At 36.3% G+C, this 20,950-nt stretch overlaps 1 protein-coding gene across 10 annotated transcripts in view; it reads left to right on the forward strand.

Annotated features, from left to right (window-relative positions):
• Positions 1-20,950, forward strand: part of CDH8 (cadherin 8) — a 351,388-nt gene that overhangs the window by 277,411 nt on the left and 53,027 nt on the right. For 8 of the 10 annotated variants that reach the window (XM_035725208.1, XM_035725212.1, XM_035725213.1 and 5 more), the window contains 2 exons: positions 9,781-9,902; positions 13,253-13,507. In XM_035725208.1, coding sequence (XP_035581101.1) covers positions 9,781-9,902; positions 13,253-13,507 — 377 coding nt within the window. The remainder of the gene's footprint in view (positions 1-9,780; positions 9,903-13,252; positions 13,508-20,950) is intronic. The other 2 variants (XM_027619153.2, XM_027619147.2) reach the window with 1 other exon arrangement.

Raw genomic sequence — 20,950 nt, forward strand, 5'->3', positions numbered from 1 at the left:
TCACTTTATTCCTGAGTATACAATATAGCTCACTTCATTTATGTACCAAAAGATATACACAAAATATTTATAGTAGTACTTTTCCAACAGCCTGAAACTGAAATACCCAAATGTCCACCAGTAAGAGAAAAATAAGTTGTGGTATATTTATTCAATCAAATTATAAAATCCCATAAAACAATGGGAAAAATGAACTAGGGTTGTATACAACTAATCATTTCACAATATTATATAGAGATAAAGAGGCCAGTGTGTATAATATATTAATTCAATTTTTATAACATTCTGAAGAAGGTAATTTAATGTCATATTAAAATAGTAAGAGAAGAGGTTACCCTAAGAGTCATAATGAGTGGTATGGGGTACATAAAAGGCTTTTGAGGAGCTGGTTATGCCGGATGTGTTGATCTGAATGGTGGTTACAGGGGTTTGTTTAGGTTATAAAATTATACTGGAATAAAACCTTAAGATTTATATGCCTCATTGTTTGCATAGGTGACTTCAAGTACGAAAGTTGACCCCACACCAGAAACTTAAGGGAGTCACCCCAGGTTTTTGTTTTAATATGGCTATTATGTTTTTATATATAAATTCACTAATAGAAAATTTCATGTTAATGGAAACATCAAACCTTTTTAAATACTGTTTATTGGTTTATTTGGTCATATTGTTTGAGGAGAGATTCATACTGAAAATGTTCTACTCAGGATTATGTTTTCTAAGTATTATGTTTTAATAATGTTTGTTTCTGTTTGTTTCCTGATTTGTTGGTCACATTGCCCTGGATTCACACATTTCAGCTTTACCACTTCTTAGCTTTGAGTACATATGGACAAGATAACTGGAGTCTATGTAATATACCCTTATTTTAGACTCATTGGATGTTCAAGAATGGACACTTCTTTACTACATACTAAGATATTTCAGTTATACAGACTGATTTCATATTTACATTTGAGAGAAAGTATCTTCACAGTACCCAACAAAACCCCAAAAGACGGTACATAACAGATCAGGCAACAAATGCTGGGAAGTTGACAGTATTAGTTTTCTTCTCTAATAGAGTGTATTTGGTCCTGTGTGCATGCACGTATGTATGCATGTCTATGTATTGGGGCACACTGTTGTTTTAAGCTGGTCCTGAATGAACATTTAAACGGAATATTGGATACATGTTTACATTAATCCCTCTGTAAGTATGAGTCTCCCTAATTAAGATTTGAATATATAAGGGATTTAAACTGAATTGCACTGTCAAAGTTACTTCAAGATATTCAGTTCCAATAATCTTGAATCAATCCTATCTGAAATAATTAGAGAGAAAAGAAAAACCACTGAGGATTCGGTAATAGAGGCATAATGCAATTTTGTTGGCAGAGTAGAATGAGAGATTTTTGCAAAGATTTAGATTATCAAAGAGGACATGGGAGTTAGAAACTCAACACAGAATTTTATTTCCTTATCTGTTACAGTTGGGAGAAAGAGGAGTTGTGTAAGAAAGCTAGAAACGTGTATTTAGGGCTGTTATCAGAAAAAGTCAGTATTTGAATCACAAATTGGGCAAAAACAATACACAGTAGAATGGAGCAGCACATGTCAAACAACAAACTAAAAATCACACATGCATACACACATACGTGCAAAAACAAAAGCATATAGACAAGAGAGGAAACCAAATTTGTAAGCCTCAACAATTAAATGTAATATTTTCTAATAGATGCTAATAAAATGGAAAATGTAATAGCTCTCTCCTCATTAGTATTGATTTTTCATTTATAAACAGTCATAGATGTTTTCTCTATTTAGAATGTGACTGGTAAAGTTTTACAGTTAATAAAAATACAGAATCCAAGAGGTTCAAAAAGTTAGTGCTCATGTCAATGGCTTGAAAACTTTTTTCCCACGGCATCAAAACTGTACAAGCATAAATTACTTAGTTTTAAGGGCCTCACCTCCTGATCTGAGGAAAAGGATAATGAGGGTTGCTGCAGACAGGCAGGAAGGGGGGGAGTGGAGAACTTGCCACGTGATTATGCAGGACTCTACAATTTCCAGGTTCACAAAAGAGTAATGTAATAAGGGAGCTGCACATTTTTCTCCCCATTTGGAGAGCATTTGAAAATACTGTAGCCAGGTAGCATGCGTTTTAGCTGTTAGTTAGGAAAACCAGACCAGGGTCAGTGAGGACTTGAGCCAAAGTCACCCCTAGGAGTCAATTTCTCCAGGGAGTTTAAGCCATTTTGAAATATGTCTAAGTCCACAACTTTCTCAGGGAGAGAGAGCACTTCTCTCCCTTTCCTGAGAGCACTACTATTTAGGTAATAGAAGAGTATGATTTATGGGCTTTATTTATTTGATACTAAAGCCCCTATCTGACTGAAGTCCCAATTTAATTCTAAACTACTCTGTAAATATGACAGATTTTTAAGGAGTAAAATAGAATGCCTCCTCTTCATAGTTTGGCTCACTTAAATTTTCACAATACTACGACAAAAAATTATAAAAATTCTGGTGGTTAACTGCTCCCATGATGCATTTTATTTTTTTTTAAGATTTTATTTATTTATTTGAGAGAGAGAATGAGAGAGAGAGAGCACGAGAGGGAAGAGGGTCAGAGGGAGAAGCCGACTCCCTGCTGAGCAGGGAGCCCGATGTGGGACTCGATCCCGGGACTCCAGGATCATGACCTGAGCCGAAGGCAGTCGCCTAACCAACTGAGCCACCCAGGTGCCCCACCCATGATGCATTTTAGAAGGCGGAAATTTCTTGGTATATATTGGAGGGGGTCAAAAGACTGTCTGAACCAATACTGTTGCCATGACAGTGAAAGGGTAGCACGTGAGAATCATATTGTCAAGAGAAAAACCTAATATCCCCAGGAGCATTTTTACCCTGCTGGTATCTATTGGTTAATTATATTCTAAGTTGTTCCTATTTACTAACCTATGGATTGGTAAACCATCCACTAGCAATTTAGAAATTATCGTATCATTGATGGGCATAATAGATCTCAAAAAGTTTTATCTTTAGCCACGAGAAAGCCGAAATCTGCTACTGAAATTATTTTCCAAGACTTTCTTTCAACATTCTCATCAGTTTTGTTTTAAATTTCCTAACTTGCTATCTTTTTATCACAGATTCAGTTCCTATTTCTATTTTATAAACCTTCATTCCTCTCCTCCTTATTCAATTATAAATTCTCCTATTTTGCATTCCCCTGTTGACTGTAATTTACTGCTTGTGGCTTCCACCCTTCTCCTTGTAGAAGACTCAAGAATTACTTATTGAGCCCCACCAGTATATCTAAATTTGTCAAATCATTTTTTTCTCTTACAGTCTGAAAAGGAGAGGCTGTTTATTTCAATCGATGCCTGCAAAAACAGCTCATGGAAACTAGTTAGAAGCAAATTCCCAAGTAACTTAGACTTGGCAGTATTCCACTACCTTTGATTATGAAAGGGCAAAATTAATGGGCAATTCATGTGGCTCTCTGACAGAGAGGTGACAGGAAGTCACTACGATTCAAATGGTAGAAGTCAAGGAGTTGTTTACACTAGGTGCCATTTCATTTTTTTCCCCCTCCCATCGTATGTGAAAAGAGTCTCACTTATGTGGCCAACTGAAACAGGCTTTTCCTTCCAGGCCACTGTGTTGCATCTCTTGTGTTTAGAAAATTCATCTTTAATGAATGCTAATCAAGTTTCTAATTATAATATCTTTATATTTAATGTTTGTGTATCAGATGAAAGGCAAACATTTTGGGGCCAGTCACAAAGGACATGAATAATTTCCTCAGAAGCTTATCTAATTAATTTTATTGCTCCTATATCTTTAAAATTTGAACTGCCATCATTTCATTAGTTTAGATAAAAGTGAATCTTCACTTAAATATGACATGTGCAATTTCAATCATGCATGTTCATCTAATGTAGATAATGGTAACACGTTTGGGGGTATTTGGGGGACATGAGGCACTAGTTTTCTTATTTCATTGTTTTTCTCCCAGTTTTAACAGTTTCAAGAAATAATATATTTCTGAGATACTCATATACTTAGGAAAACGAGATAAAATCAACCCTAACTTTTCTTGCCTGTCTGCTTTATGCTAACATTTTAAAAATTGTAAATTTCATCAAGAATATTTTAATGGCTTGACCATGATCATATGATATAGCCCATACTCAGTATGTAACAGAAGACTGTTCCTGATTTGGCCTCAACTTTGTGTCCTGGCGTCACCACCAGCCGCTTCTCTGGATGCTCTCACTACTGGGGCTACTGATTTATTGTGATGGCATCCTCTCTGGGCTTCTGGGCCTTTTCAAATGTGGCTAACTCTGTCTGAAAGATGTGTCCACCTTTCTTTACCTAGGGTACTTGTATTCATTATTTAAAACTAATTCAAAGGTCATTTCCTTGTTTAAATCTTTCCTGTGACTATAGGACAATGTCTGTCTCCTGTGACCTTCTGCAGCATTTTGTAAAGGAGTATTTTGTAGGACGGATGAAGGTGTAAACTAACCATTATAATGTATCTGCTAGGGTACTGTGGATTCCTTGCTTATAGCTTTGCTTAGTAACTGGGAATACAAATGAAATTATTTACTGGATAACTAAAGAGTGATCAAAGAATAAATGAATGAATGACAAAAGGGTGTTATCAAACATCTCACGAGGGAATTATGAGCTTTTTAAACCTCCTTGAGCTTTTATATTATATATTGAAAAATGAATTCAAAGAAGCATGTACAAGTAAATTTCACATATCCTTGTTTTTTTACGACAGGAACTGGTTTGGGAGAGTATCATCCTATTCAGTCACAAATGTCCTAGCTTTTGGGAAGAGGGAATATCGTGGCTTAAATGGTGCCCCCCACCCCCAAAAAATATGTCCAGGTCCTATCCCCAGAAACCTATGAATGTGCTATTTGGAAAAAGGGTATTTGTAGATATAATTAAATTATAGATTATAAAATGAGATCAACCTAGATTACTGGGGTAGGCCCTAGATATAGTAACGACTGTTTTTATTAGAGATAGAAAAGTAGAAGACATGGTAAGAGGAAGAAATATCCCTGTGAAGACTGAGGCAGAGACTGGAGTTCTTCAGTCACAGATAAAGAAGTCCTTGGCTCTTCAGATGGTCTCCACCAACTATCAACAACCTCCACTATTTTGAGATCATCACTGGGCTTCAACTTTATCACATTCCTTTAAAAGGCAAATAGTTCTTTCTGAAAGATTCAGAGCTCTCTGCTTGATGTTTCACCCTCCTGCCCATCCCCAGACCAAATGACTAAGCCATGGCTCTGAAGCTTCTTTCCTAGTGACATTCTGCTTTAGGAGTGGAGGGTCCTGTGTTTGGGGGGAGGGGGGAATAGCCTTGAGTCTTTTTGGTTCACTTCTCTGGGCATGAAACCTCTCCTTATGAACCATGGCAAGATAGATCAGGACCCAGGATTCTTAGGGATGCCTTGTCCGATGTAGAACTGTGTCGCATGATTAGGGACTTGGTGGAAGAATGCAAGCCCCACCTGCATTGCCCAAAACTTAGTCTCAGCAACAGGGATCTGAGCAGGATGAGAAATGCTAACATCCGGCCCCTCCTGGGTGTAGAGTCCTTGACTAGCAGCTTCGGGGAGAGGGAGCCCTGTGTTCTTGGTTCGGTCAGTGCAGAGGGTATTTCTCATCTTCCTGACCTCTAAGAGGAGGAGGAGTAATCAAGTGTTGGTTCAAATACCACAGATTGTCGTACCAACGTTTTGTAGATTTTCTTGAATAAATGCTTTTATTTGCTATATGCCCTTAGGACTTTTCCCAAAGACTGTAATTTAAAATATGTACCTTTTTTTTTTTTAACCAATTTTTCCAGGAAATGGGATGGGGTTGCTCCTCCTGCTGACATGCCACAAGTCAAAAAGTAACAATAACAACAACAACAACAAAAACAACATAAAAAATAAAACCCGAATTGTTTGTTAAAAAGACTTTTGGGAAGAGATGTAGTTTGGACTGCATTTTAAAGGATAACAAGGAATTCAACAGTTACAAAGATAAGGGATGATGTTACATTGTTAGTTAGGCTTAACTGTCCAGTATGTTTTATGTAACCACTAAGGCTACAGAAATTCTGTCTTGTCATAATCCACTAGCATATCCTTTTTCAGTGCCAGGATATACAGTTTAGGTTTTATTTCTTTTATTTTAATCAGACATACTATAAACTACTAAATTAAAAAGAAATACCTAAAAATATATACAATTCAACTATCTTTGTAAGAAATTAATTTAGTAAATTTGGGCAATTATTAAATAAATGTAAAAAATACACCAAATTTCAGTAAACATAATACACAACATACACACCATTACGTTCTTTACAGTTATGAGCGGTAGATTGCAAATTGAGTTCTGAGTTTTCCACAGGCCAAAACAAAGAAGAAAACATTTTTTAAAGATTTTATTTGAGAGAGAGGGAGAGAAAGAGAGATCACAAGCAGGGGGAAGGGGTAGAGGGAGAGGCAGAACCTGCATAGAGCAGGAAGCCTGATGTGGGACTCGATCCCAGGACCTTGGAATCATGACCTGAGCTGAAGGCAGACGCTTAACTGACTGAGCCACCCAGATGCCCCACAAAGAAGAAAATATTATCATTTCTGAAATGCCCACTGTCCATTAAATTACAAGATATTATTTACTTGTGGAAGTGCTAAGACAAATTAAGTATAACTGGAAGAACCTTCTGTCATTCATGATCTTCTAACAGGATGAAGTGACAGATTCCCATCCCACATTACAAAAAAATAATCATAATGATGCTATTCCAAGGTTCTTAGTCCTGGAATAGTTAAATACCACCTTATCCCTGACACTACATATAAGAAAAGGTATACTACTTTAATGTTTAGAGCCCAATAAGCAGCTCATGCAGCTTTTATCTTTTCTGCTGGAGTCTTACCACCTGTTGGCCATCTAGATGTAAGAGATAATTATTTTTTTTACAATGCTGAGATCAGGAAAAGAGGAGAAAAGAACACAGGCTTTAGCGTAATCATCCCTTGCCAAAATGGTGAAAAAAATCTGTGTATGCATGTTTGCCTGTCAGGTGTGTGTGCAGCATAAGAGGGAAAACAAAGGGTATCAGTTGGTAGACTTGACCCAATCAACCATTGCCCATGAATCTGACTCAACAAGGTTAGGAACAAAATCATGTTTAAGAATAGCTTTTCCTTGTAATTTACAGTTTTCAAAGACTGTGCACTTATTTTTCACTGTCTATACTGTATATGTAGTTTATTAAGCCTATGTTGATGGTTGGCTGTTTGTTAACTGAAGGGTAGAGAAATGGAAGACAAAAACGTAACAGAAGGCTCCTGTGATCCTTTATATACACAAGAGTTGGTTTAGGATATGGAAGAGAAAACGAATGTTACATAAATAATTTATCAATAGTTTGTAGAATTGAGATACAGAGAATTATAAAATAAAATTAATCAGTTAAAGGGACTCTGCTTGGGGAAAATAGTACCATGAGGAAAAAAAAAATGGAATTTAAATTGTTCAGTCTCTCAGGGAGGCAATTTTTTAGTGCAGTTTTGAGAATGTTAAGGATATATCCATTTTGGCATTTGATATTTGGACTCAAACTTCAAATAGTGGTCATTCATAAGTATTTTTAAGAAACCTGTATGTATTCTTGAAGAAGTGGCAATGATTAGTTACCTTAAACAAATATATTTTGTTTTGAACTTCATCAATATTATACTATACAAAGGTCTCATGTCTGGGATGCCAAAGCTACATCTGGGTTTTTTTTTTTTTTTTAATCATGTTATGTTAATCACCATACATTACATCGTTAGTTTTGATGTAGTGTTCCATGATTCATTGTTTGCGTGTAACACCCAGTGCTCCATGCAGTACGTGCCCTCTTTAATACCCATCACCAGGCTAACCCATCCCTCACCCCCTCCCCTCTAGAACCCTCAGTTTGTTTTTCAGAGTCCATAGTCTCTCATGGTTCATCTCCCCCTCCGATTTCACCCCCTTCATTTTTACCCTCCTGTTATCTCCTATTTTTAACCATTCTGGAAACAAAGTTCTTCAGTTTCAGTTTTCTCTGGAATAAAAGGAGGTTAAGTCACTTGTTCAGGATCACATAGGGAGTAGAAGGCAAAGCTGGGGCCCCAAATATTGCTGTTTAGTGCGAACACTGTATTCCCTTTTACTCTCTAGCAGCTGCTATATTCAGCTCACGGCCAGGCTAGAGAAGAGGTAAATCTTTAAGGATATAATTGTACTCTATTTCAAATACCTTGTACCTTCTTTATCCACCTTATACAAGTGGATAAAGCATAAAATTTAAGTTCCTTGTCTTAGGATCGTGTCATTTTTTTAAAACTTCCCTTTCCATCGAAACCAGAGAGGTCCATGGTTCCTCTCTGAATGAGGAGCAAATTCATTTATTAGAGGTAAGATAGTAAAAGAAAAGGGATTTATCAGGTAAGACATTTAAGGCCACTGGCTTGATTTGGGGGAAGTGAGGTTATGTTCCATGACTGAGGTGGTAGGAATTCCACAGGGTAATCTTCATCCATCCATAGTTAATCAAATTAGAATACTGGAGAGTAGCCATGCTAGTTAACTAAATTCAAATCTTGTAGCATTGCCAGTGGGTCTAACTAACTATAAACCTATAACACGGCTATGATTATTTAGTGTGTGCTTTAGACATATTTTCCTATTTCACAAAAAAAAAATGTGTGTGAAGGGTTTAGAGCTCTAAATTTAATCAGTTATCACAAAGATCACTTTAATACATCAAATGCAAGTCTGTTTCTTCATATTCAAAAGCCACACACTTGCTCCCCTCTTGGCTTACATATAAATATTCAGTGCCACAGAAACAAATAAATAATTGGCCATCACCAATGCATTCTATATAATTTACAAGAGATCAAAAGATTGTTACATGGTACAAACTGTATTGCATATATTACAAATGAAAAATCATCACATGGCTGAAGTCAACAGTGTATTGGTGCACCAGATTTGTGTGTGTGTGTGTGTGTGTGTGTGTGTAACTTTTAAAATTTAAGGATGTAAGGATTAAGGATTATGTATTAAATTCTCTGCTGTTGGAATTGACCTGGAAAGATGAGAAGATTAATATCTGTTTACACTGATGAAAATCTTATGAAAATGACAGTATTAAAATGACTTATCCAAAAAGATCCCAAGGTCAATTTTTGATTAAAAGAAAAAAAACAGAGTTCACAAAAGGTATGGTTCCCCATCTTTAATATTATCTTTATCATTGTTAAGAAAACTCGACAAGTGATTTGGTTCTGGCCTTTTCCTGCGTTTTTCATGTTCACCTTTAATATATCGCCAAATACAGTAATAGCACAAAAATGACTTGTGTTCTACCCAAGATAAACAAAGATAAATCTTTATTGCATAGGGAATTTTTTCTCTTGTATAATGGATTTTATAATTAAAATTAAAAGCTTTCTTCATCAAGGAAACCTCTAAGTTTTTCAGAGATGGTCTTCACCAAGCTAAGCTCCAGCAAACGGTGTTTGAAATCATAATTTATACTTTAAGCAGTCAAGCACGTGTTTTTCCCCCCCTATTGAATGGTCAGATTCCATCATCCCTATGTTGAAAACGCCCTAATTAAGGGAAGTTGAAACAGACACACATGCTTTCAAGAAGAAAGTTGAGTTGCACGTTAAAAATGAAGTACCCTCAATGCTGATGTTATTTTTTTTCCCATAGGGAACCACAGTCAGATATCACGAGTGCCTGTTGCTATTAAAGTGCTGGATGTCAATGACAACGCCCCTGAATTCGCATCCGAATATGAGGCATTTTTATGTGAAAATGGAAAACCCGGCCAAGTAAATATCTCCATGTTGTTAATGCTGAATATGTTTGTATACAACGGTCTCATACTTGATTAACCTGCATTCTAGTGAGCATCTTATCATTTATGGTCTGCAAAGTCACAGGCAGGAAAAATCCAAATGGGAACGGAGAAGGAGCTTCCCCCCCCCCCCCCCCCCCCCGCCTTTTGGAGAGGTTGATTCCCTCTACTCAGGACCAAATGGGCTCCTCAAGTGAACACCCTGCTTGCCATGAACCCAGAGCCAAATAACTATCTTAAAATATCTTGGGCTATGGCTAAAACAGGGAGATCTTCGAGAGATGGGGACGAAATTTTAACCTTCTTATGATAAGAGAAAAGCTCATGGGGAGGACATATTTGTTTCATGGCAACCATAAGAACAACACCTAAGAGTGGAAGCCAGGAAGACCAGTGGTAGAAAGTGAATTTTGCAATCTGTAAAAATGTAGATCTATTTAGAGAAACATAGGATGAACAACGTGGTTTAGAGGTGTAAGTAAAGCATCTGAAATTGTGTATTTATGAAAATTTTTTTTTTAGCTAGTCTAATGTAGCATAGATAGGGACAATGAAGGTAGACAAAAAATAGAGAAATAGGAAGGAAAAAGGAGGAAGGGAGGAAGAGAAAAGAACAAAAAAAGAGAAAACCTGCTCTACTCTGAATGTCAAAATGGAAATAGTCTATGTAAAGTTCTAAAAAACACAAATGTAATAGATTTATTTTAACAAGGTGCCAAAGTACTGTATGTTTAAGAAATTTATCGTTTTTCAACTTCCTAATTTATTTCTGGATGGTGACATTTTAATTTAAATAAACAGCAGCTGACAGCATGACACTGGAGTTGTTAATCCAACTATTCTTGGGCCTCATGTGGGTGTTAGGAATTAAACTTACTATTTGCCGAGTAGCTTACCTGACAAGAGTCAGATTTTTTTTTCACCTACAGAAAGGAATAGCACCGTAGCCCTATACTTTTAATTATTACAAAAGATCAATGTGTAACCCTCCTGTGAAACCGTGGACATTTTCCCCTAGACTACTCTCCTGTATCAGAAGGATTAGCGTCATTTTCATTTCCCAAAATAAGACACAAATACATGCGTGCACACACACCCCAAATTAAATTCTAGCATTGAAACCAATTTCAAACACCCAAGGTGTTGTAAATATTATCAAAATATTCACTTTTAGCAGTGATATGCTCTTAAAAATATTCTAACATTAACCTAAATGTTTCCTAATTTCATCATGTAGAATTGGCCTCTATCATATCTTTTGGACATTCTCATTTATAATCTTTTGAGGGTAGAGTGTGTGTGTATATGGCAGTAATTATCATTTGGCTAAGTTGGCAGATCGAGTTGGCAGAGTTTGATCAAAATTTGCACAAGTTAGTTTCAAGGATATGGTTTGTGTGGGCCAGATTATTCCTGGAGTGAGGTAGACTTCTAAGCCAGACGTTTTTGATCACACAGAATCTGTCAAATACTTTAGAATTAAAAAAAAAAAATTTCATGCAAAGAAAAAGCAAAACTCATCACACAAGTTCAAAGAGTCAATGGCATTGATATTTCAAAAATCCCACATTGGCTTCACTTGTGATATTGACATATGCATGCCTTTGGACCTCCAGGAATCTGGAGGTTTACCATGTGGATTTTGACTGTTTCCAAGGTTTTAATGATTCCTCAGCAGTTCTTATCCTCAGAAAAAAAAATGAATTGTTTCATCATCTTTCCTCTGCGAAATCAAAATAAAAAAAAAGCAGTTGATTCTTTGTTTTATGATTTTTGCATATCAAAATGAATGACTCATTCTGTGAAGAAATGTTTATGTTGTGTATCTGTCCACTGCCACTACCTTATCCTCAAGTGAATCTGTTTAGGTATGTTTATCAGAGTTCATATTTACATAGAGATCAGATTTTTGACTGTTCACATAAGCTTTGGACATACGACTGACTGGTTGATACACATGAAGTTGTTCAAACAACTCCTGAATTCCTTGCATCTTTTGTGCTAGTCAGAACTCATGTGATTCATTACAGTCATTCCTAGTTCACTCTTAATGGCTCAAGGATCTCATTTTTATATTTACCATTTTCCAAAATTCATATTTGTTATCGACATCAAATAGTGTTTATGTAAGTACAGCACAGATGCACTTTCAGTCATCTCTCATAACACCACCAAACCACTTAACTCACTTTGAAATCAGAATATTCATTATGAGGTGATCACACACTCATGAAAAATGTCAACAACAGCATGGGCACTAAATTCATAGTTATATCAGCATTTTCAACCATTAATGTCTGCTTTAAAACAGCCTCAGGGAAAGGAATGTAGGGGACTCTGAAATGTCTGCCTTGCCTGGAAGGTATGGATTTAAGGCTGAACTCAAAGGGGATCAGCTTCCTGAGAAATGAGGCAGCTGGAGATCATTAGTAATAATCAAGGGCAAGCGACTAAAAAACTCAGTCTGTGATAACCTAGACTGAGAACACCTCTAGAAAGAGGTTTTTAAAACATCGCACAAAACGAAAACCACTATCAACATCAACATAGAGAATTCTACTGTGCTTGACTAGTCTTTTCCAATGAACTGACTCATTTAAACCAAGAATCAAATATTAAATAAAAATTTTAACAAGGAAGGAAGGATGCCACTTTCCTCTTCTCTATACATAGACCCCCGGTATGTGATGCATCTGTGCTTAAATTGTCATAGGTTCACTTTGAAAGTAGAAATGGAATTCCTATCTGCTTCTCCCACCTTTTCATTATTATAAAGTGAAAGATGATATCTTCTGGAATTTTTTAAGACAGCAACAACCACCCACCACAGAAATAACTCATAGTCCATATTATACAAAAATCAGTGTGAATCGCTTTTCACTAGAATCATTTTAAATAATCCCTCCATTACATAAGTAAATGTTAATATGGTATTTGCTATTGCTAGTTACTTCTATGGAAAAAAAAATTTCCCCAATAGGTAATTTATCTCAAGTCAAAAGTTTTAAGATATCTCTAGCCTCCAACTCAATCACAGCATGATATAATCATCTACAGATTCCTCGACCCTCAGTTTAACAGGAGTAAGAAAAGACTCTTTCCACTGACTCCTCTCTAATGGCCAAGACAGAAATCAGAAATGACGTTAAGGATTAAAGATTTCAAAATCAGAAAGCAAAATATGTAACTGACAGTTCACGGGTCTAACAGGTTTGGGTTAGTCAGTAAATGTTTATTAAACACAAACTATGTACCAGGACTTGATGAGGTACTGGGGATTTAGTGGCAAACACCACCCTAAACAACAGTCTTTTTCCCTTCTAGAGTTTTCTCTCTGGCAAACACGTAATAAAATTAGAAATGATAGAATTGCAAGAACATACCTCAAATCCTCTGGGCAGAAAGGAGGCTGAAGAGCTGAAGGGAAATGGAGCTCTCTTACTGAAAAGACCTCTTAATATAGGACCTGTTCCACCAGAGACAGGAAACATCTATCAAGAGCTGAAAAGGAGTCAGCTGGGGATAAACCAGGTTCTCTCTGAAGAGAATGGTAATCTGGCTGGACGGGTGGAGGAACAGGTAACAGCTGTGGAGAAACCCGTATCTTCCTTCCTTATGCTTGACATAGCGCACTCAGAACCAAACATGAAAGACATACAGAGAACTTCAGTGACCAGCGTTGGCCAGAGGGCCTTCCATAACTCTATTTTACCTCTTGTCCCCTTAATAGGGTCTTTCTAGGATTTTGTTTCAGATGCTAACCGCTTGCTTACCATACATACATAATTAGGATTATTTGCTCCAGATGCTTCAATGACGCAAAGACTACACTGAAAATGTTGTAATTCCAGGTGTGAGTCAAGGTCTCTTATTTAGTCCCAGAGAATATTTTATAGTTTGAGAACTAGCTAGATGACAGACTGCTTCAACTCTTTTTTCCTTCAGGAAGGAACTTCCCCTTTTACTATAAATAAATCCAGTGGCATATAAATAAAGCTTCATCACCCTCTATAGAAGCTGAGGCTTGCTATTTGGCATCTAGTTAATTACGTTTGGGCTGAAAAAAAAAAATGCTCTGGTTTACTTCTTTTAATCCTTTTTGTCACTGACCAATACTGTAACAGTATGATGGTTGCTTATCCTAGGAATATCATAGGTCCAAAAAAAAAAACGAAGAAAGACAATAACATCTTATATTTCTAAATATGTATCTAGCCAATGCTTGGCATGTAATGCATATTCACAAAATTTTAGAATCACAGTCCTAATTCATTTCATTCAGCAGTGACAAATATTTCAATAACTAGTTTCTCTGATATTACCATGGAAACCCTTGTTTTACTCACAGACACAGTGCACAAACTAACCTCTTCAAATGAAAAATCATTTACTTAATTGAACAGTATTTCTTGTGCATCTATAAGATGCTAAGTATTGTAATATGACCTGGGGAAACAATGTAAAAAGGACAAAACATGTTCTCTCTAATGGAACTTAATGAGAAAAAGGGCTTATAGAAAAAAAGGTAGAATGAATCCATAATATAATTTCAGTTTTGAAAACTGGATTGAAGGAAACATTAGCACAACTGGACAGAGGGGAATGAAGAAAAAGCAGAGAATTACTTTATATAGTGTTGTCAGAGAAAGTTACTTTTTAAGTGGGTATCATTTGAACTGAAAATGGAAAAAAAAATGGGAAAGGGCTAGGCATTCAAGGCCTGGAAGCAAGAGCCTTCTAGCCAACAGGATAAGCTTTTGCAAAGACTCTGAAGGGAGAAAGACCTTGGTTTGTTTAAAGAATTGAAGACCTCTGTGGCTAAGTGTAATAATGAGAAGAATTCAATAAGTAAGACTGAGACTGGACGAAAAGGGTCTCACTTTGAATAAAATGTACAAACACGCACACGCGCAGTTACGCAGCAGAAACAGAAGGCTGTAATTGCAAAAGATGGAGGTAGCCTGGACTAAGGTGGTAGCAGGGGACATGGAGATAAGTAATTGTGAAAGCTGTATGCTTACATGAACAACATAATATAGATAGATGTCCAACATACAGACAACATCACCACTCCGCAGGCGTGGGGCTGCAACCACATTTTACAGATAAGGGGGCTGAGGCTAAAAAAGGGTGAGGGGTTTCCCCAAGGCCATGAAAAGTGGCACAGATGGGTTTCCCATGTCCTTGCACTTTCTAGGATTTCTCGGTGCTTCCCAAGGAAGCCGACTTTGAGATTCCATTGCCTGTGTGAGACACTTCTTAGAAATAAGATTCTGATCAAGAGTGAGCATTTTTCAAAAGGGAAAAAAGTCAGGTCCTCTGACCAATAAAGACACTTTATCCACAAGCATTCCACAAACTCTCCAGTGAAAAAAATAAAGCTCAGGGAGAAAAGTCAAAATAATTATCTGTTGATAAATACCAGCAATGAATGAGTTTGCTACTTTACTTATTTTTAAAAATTTCTGTTTGTCTTTTTCTAATAAATGTGAAACAGTGAATTGAAAATATGGCATTTTGTAATACTCATGAAACAATAAATTTAGGAGATTTAATTTTAACTTCCCTGCCAGCAGGCATCTTTCAGGATCTATCTGCATACACAAGAGGGAGGATTGATTTTTAAGACAGATGAAATTGATGACCTCAACAAAATGCATAAAGTATTATTTTCATTTTTGGGGGTGGAGTAAGGAGATGGTAAATTAGTGGATGCATAAAATGATATTTGAAAAAATCATATGTAACAAAACATTTCAAGACAGTCACTAACAGAAGTATGACTTTTAGAGCTCACCTTTGACAGAGGGGAAAGCATAAGTAAAAAATACAGTGGAAGGGTTTGAAACTAAAACAATCTAAGTGTGAGTCACAGCTTTGCCATTTACTAATTTTGTGACCTTCGGCCTTAATGTCTATTAAACTCTCATATTTTAGAAATATCTAGTACAATATCAAGTGCTTATTAGTGTATGTTTTAACTAGTCTCATAATCTAAAAAGCAAAATATACCTCATTAGCGTTGTTTCATTTCTCTGTTGTTATTATATCTACATGAGTTTGATTCGGAGCAAAACATTATAGTCCCTCAATGGGTCAATATAACAGAAGATAATCTAGTTCCCTGTACTGGGATAATTCTTAATTTCCAAGTATTTTATTTATTAAGGGTGAAGGGAGGGCTTGCACTCCCCATATGAATGTGAGTTATTATCATTATTTTTTCAAATATACTGGAATCAACTTACGGGAACACATACAATCTAAATCTTTTTGTGAAGTCCTGTTTGCAGCTGACATTTGCATCAGCTGAATCTCTTGTGTGATTCCAAATTCCATGTGTTTGATTCTGGCCCCTGCCCTAGATGAGATCAATGATCCACAGAGAAAATGGTGTCAGGGACTGTTTAAAAATCTTGGTCTATTTCATACAAATATATTTTCTTTGTTTTGTTTTCAACCTATAAGTTACTGAATAAGAACTTAGGATGGAAACAAGGTGGGCACATATGTATGCTTCTTTCTATTTGTTCTTAGAAGTCATATTGATGCCTTTTGGAAGACAGTAAAATTGACACTAGATAGTAAATGGCCTTAGGCCTTGGCTTTGTGCTAGTGACATAAATTGGGTAACATGTGGTACCAAGAGGAGTTGACATATTGTTGGAAGGGCAGAGATGCACATGCAGATGATGCCGTAACCACCAAGCTATGGAGACACAATTCCTCTGCAGAGAGGTGGAAATCCTCAGGCCTTGAAGATTCTGATGGAGTTTTGGAGGATAGCATTTCTCAAAGTGAGTGCCCGAGAAAAACTTGTAGGGTATAGCACATCAATATATGGTGTGGCATGTGGAGGGGGTGTGAGGGCATGTGGTTTACCTAATAAGACTGCAAAGCACTGAATTAAAAAAGTTCACATTTTCTTCCTCTTGTTTTGTTTAACTGTAAGATTCCCTTGCATCTAGGAGTACATATGAATCACGAAAGGGCTGTATGATCTTTGGCATTTAGCAAATGTAGCTGATTATAAAATCTTTTCGATTTCCTTCAGAGGAAACTATATAATAGTGGTAAATGGAACCCAGTCAGAAAAATCCTTCTCTAGAAAGATAAATGGCGCCATACATGTTCAGCCTAGGAAGTGATGCTTATGATGTTAGGGAGGCATCAGGAAGTGTTCCTGTGAAGTCATATCATGGAAGATGGAGAGAAGAAATTGAAAGGAACCTGAGACTTCTCAGCTATATTAGAAACTGTGGGTTTTACCCTATCAATGAGGTTTTCAAAGAAGAGCAAGTGATGGAATTTTTTTTAATACTAATTCAGAGGTGCACAAAATACACACGAAACATGAAGAGGCACAAGAAACTGAAAATCCCAAACTTTGTATAAACACATTCTTCAGGAGCCCTTGCTTTGTAGCATTTTATCTCAACTTAGTTTCAGGAAGGGAAAGGGCAGTGAAAGAAACAGAAAGAGGAAAAATGTCAAAAGTTCTACAAATGGATTTATGAAGGCACAGCCTCCAACTGTCTACCCAGAGGACCGAGGACTTCACCTAGTGTTTAAAAAAGACATATCAAATCAAATCTATATCCTCCTGTTGTATTTTCCATAGGTCAGACTTTCATGGTATATGCTCTGAACAAGTTTTTAAAGACAAGGATGTCTTCATGCACAAAAAAAGGGGCGGGGCATGGGAATGGGAAAATATTCTGGGTAGGAAAAGGAAGTCTTAGTAGAGATTGGATTACCATGCAAATTATAAACCATATCCAGGAACTATCCATTAAATAGCTATGAACAGTGCTCATATTTGAACTATATTATACAGTTTTGAAATAATGGAGGCTAATTGGGTCATTGTGTGGATTTTAATATAATTTCCCAAATTCCAATATTTCCTCTTTTTTAAATTTATCATCATTGTTATGACTTGATTTCTCTTGTGTGTATAACTTTTATTTTCAAGGGCCCCTCTTTTAGGGGATGGTTCTTAAATTATTTTGTGTTATTTCATTCAGTTACAGAAATCACTGACAATCTGATAAAAGCTATGGACTTTCCCATCCTATATCTGCATATATGAATAATTCCATTCAATTTTACTTTCAGATTGAGAAGTTTGAACCATATGATGGTCATTCATAGATCATCCTTTCCTTTCCCAAGTTTAAAACTCCTGCTTTAAGAAACAAAATTAGTACTTCAGGAAAGCTAATATTGATAATCAGAAGTAAACTGGTAATAATGGGCAGAAGAATGAATAGAAAACCAAAAATGATGCTGTCCTTCCGGCAGCACCTTTGACTCACTCTCATTCAACCTGCTTTCTGTCACCTTCCAATTCATACCACCTGCAGAAAGACTGCCAGGAAAAAAGAAAATTGGGTTTTGTCTGAGAAAGTGACAGTGTACTGTGATTGTAGATACCACCTTGGCTATCATGTTGAGTGTTCCTAGAGCATAGATGTATATTACAGAAGCTTTGAAAGCATTCCAAAAGCTGCAACAGTCCTCTCTCACCTTGTCCACACTCACAAGGAACTATGATGTCTAAGTCTTCATTTTGTTGTGCTATGTGTCAGAATCAAAAGTGGACCTTTATCCCTGTAAAGAGCAACAAGAACAAGAATGCATAAGTGCATCTTTATTTGCTCTCCAAAATATTGATGGTCTAAGCCCCAGTTTAACTGAGATGCATGTGCAGAACGTATGGATGTCAACAAGATTTTGAGGCAGCCTGATGTATTAGGGCAGGAAGATGCAGGTAGTTTGTTATTAGATATATCTGGGATCAAATGTTGTATATCACATCTTTGGTGCCCTAGGTTCCAATACATCTCTTCATACATACTTCTCAAGGTTATGTGAGAATTAGTGATGATGCTAAAATATGCTGACATCATTCATTCATTCATTCATTTATGCAATACATATTAAATAGTTACCACGTGCTGTTCTTACAGCAGTGAGGGGGTAAAAATCCAATTCATCATATATAATCATGCCTGGTACCTAAGAACAAGTCAATGAACAATATCTGTAGAATCTTATAGGAGATTTCTAATAGATCCCATGCTAGTTTAATGGTTGTAAACAGATCAGATCATCAGAAATGTATTTGTTTGTTGGATGCTTGCCTTTCAAAAAGTTAATATTGACAGTGATACCCCACTGTTATTAAATATTTTTGAAGTAATGTAAAATAGCCTAAAGTAAAGTTTATCATCTGCTAATGAAAACAATCTAAGTTAGGTTTAGTGTTGATAAACAATGAATCATTTTTTAAATAAAATAGTCAGAATTATGATATGGCTCCATAATTCTCAAAAATTTTCTTTTTTTTAGTTTCATGCCTTAGAAAGGTTATTTCATTTCAAATTAGTAATCTCAAGAAACAGAAAGAGTCTGCTCCCATAGAATTCCAAGTATGGCCCTGAAATTCATTTCCTTATCGCAACATTCCAGATATACTTTATTTTTCCGGAAGTTTTTATATAAACTTCCAGCTTTCCTTGAAATTAATCCACAATAAATGATTAAACATTAGATTTTTCAATTGCATCCTAATACTGATAGAAAGGAAAAATATTGAAACTAAATGCTATACATGTACTCCTAAAAATCTCTGACCTCCCTGGAAATTTTTATATCATTTTCATGAAATAGTTATCCAATAAACTAAAAGTTAACTGACGTCATAGTAGCTCACAGGAGAAAATGTGTATGATTTTAATTTGCCATTTACTCAGTGTGCCTATAAAATCTGCTTGTGTGGAGATGCACTTCCTTGAATAAATCTGTTCTTTTTCTTCCATTGTTTAAAGCTAAATGTATTCAGATGTTATTACATCAGTGAAAACTTCAGCCTTTTAGATAGGGGTATCTTAATGCGTTTTAATAGCATAAAGTCCTTCAAATGATTTACCAGGTGTCCACTTTTAGATAAAATGTCTAGACAGTAGCTATCTGCATTAAGATAAAATGAAGTGTCAAAAATGGTTTAAGCCAAATTCTTAACTTGTTCACGGGATATTTGGAAGTTGATTTAAAGGGTCACCATTTCATCACTTTTTCCATAACACATCATGCACTGAGCTTGATGCGAGCTTAACAATACAAACTCTCCTAATGAATAATAATGAGGGAGCTGTAAACACCAATTTTCTCCCTTAGCTGAAAACAGTTCATCTCAGACTTCAGCAGGCTTCAGAATCACCTACAAGGCTATTTACAATGCAGATTTCTAGGCCTCACCCCAAGGCTTTCTGGGTCAGTAGGCTCAAGAAGTTGCATGTCTAACAGAGTTCCTGGCTTACATAGATGGTGGGGAAAAAAAACCTATTCATTGCAGGTGTAATGTTTAGACCAAACTTCTGAGATATGGCATGACAGGTAATTACATTCCTTTACTTCAGGTAAGCTAAATTATTGCATCTTTTGTTTTGGTCCTGGTGGCTTAACTAATGAAATAACTCATGTAGATCCACTTGCCAGCAGGTATGAGTCTTTCTCATGCAGCTTACTTAGAAATATTAGGAATGGTATCATTACAGGAGCTGATAGAAGCTAAATACATCATAAGAATGCATTTAGTCATGAATGGTTTTCGCCGCAGGATATCAAGAAGCTCTCTTTTCATTTGTCCTTCTTCACTTGTGCTCACACACGTTGTTCAAGAGTTACTTTTTCAACTGGTACAGGTGAACAAAGGAGTCCTTTTGAAACAAAATTGAATAAAGGGAGCAGAGAATGTTTCAGATGCTCACAAATAACTCCTCCCCCCTCTGTTCTTTATAACTGCCTCAAAGAAGGTTCCTGTCAAATTCTTCTCTTAAATATTTGGACATGTAGGCTAGCCATAGAAGAGTTATTTGTGTGTTCCCAGCTTCTCCCCTTGGGTTTCCATTCCTTTGTTTTTATAAAACTAGAAGCCCAGGGCATCTCTCTGCACTTAAATGTCACGGCAAAGATGCTAGGTGTTCAGATATAGTAAATATAATTGTATTGCCATCG

Source organism: Zalophus californianus, chromosome 17 (genome assembly GCF_009762305.2).
Source record: "Zalophus californianus isolate mZalCal1 chromosome 17, mZalCal1.pri.v2, whole genome shotgun sequence".
Classification (NCBI taxonomy): Eukaryota; Metazoa; Chordata; class Mammalia; order Carnivora; family Otariidae; genus Zalophus; species Zalophus californianus.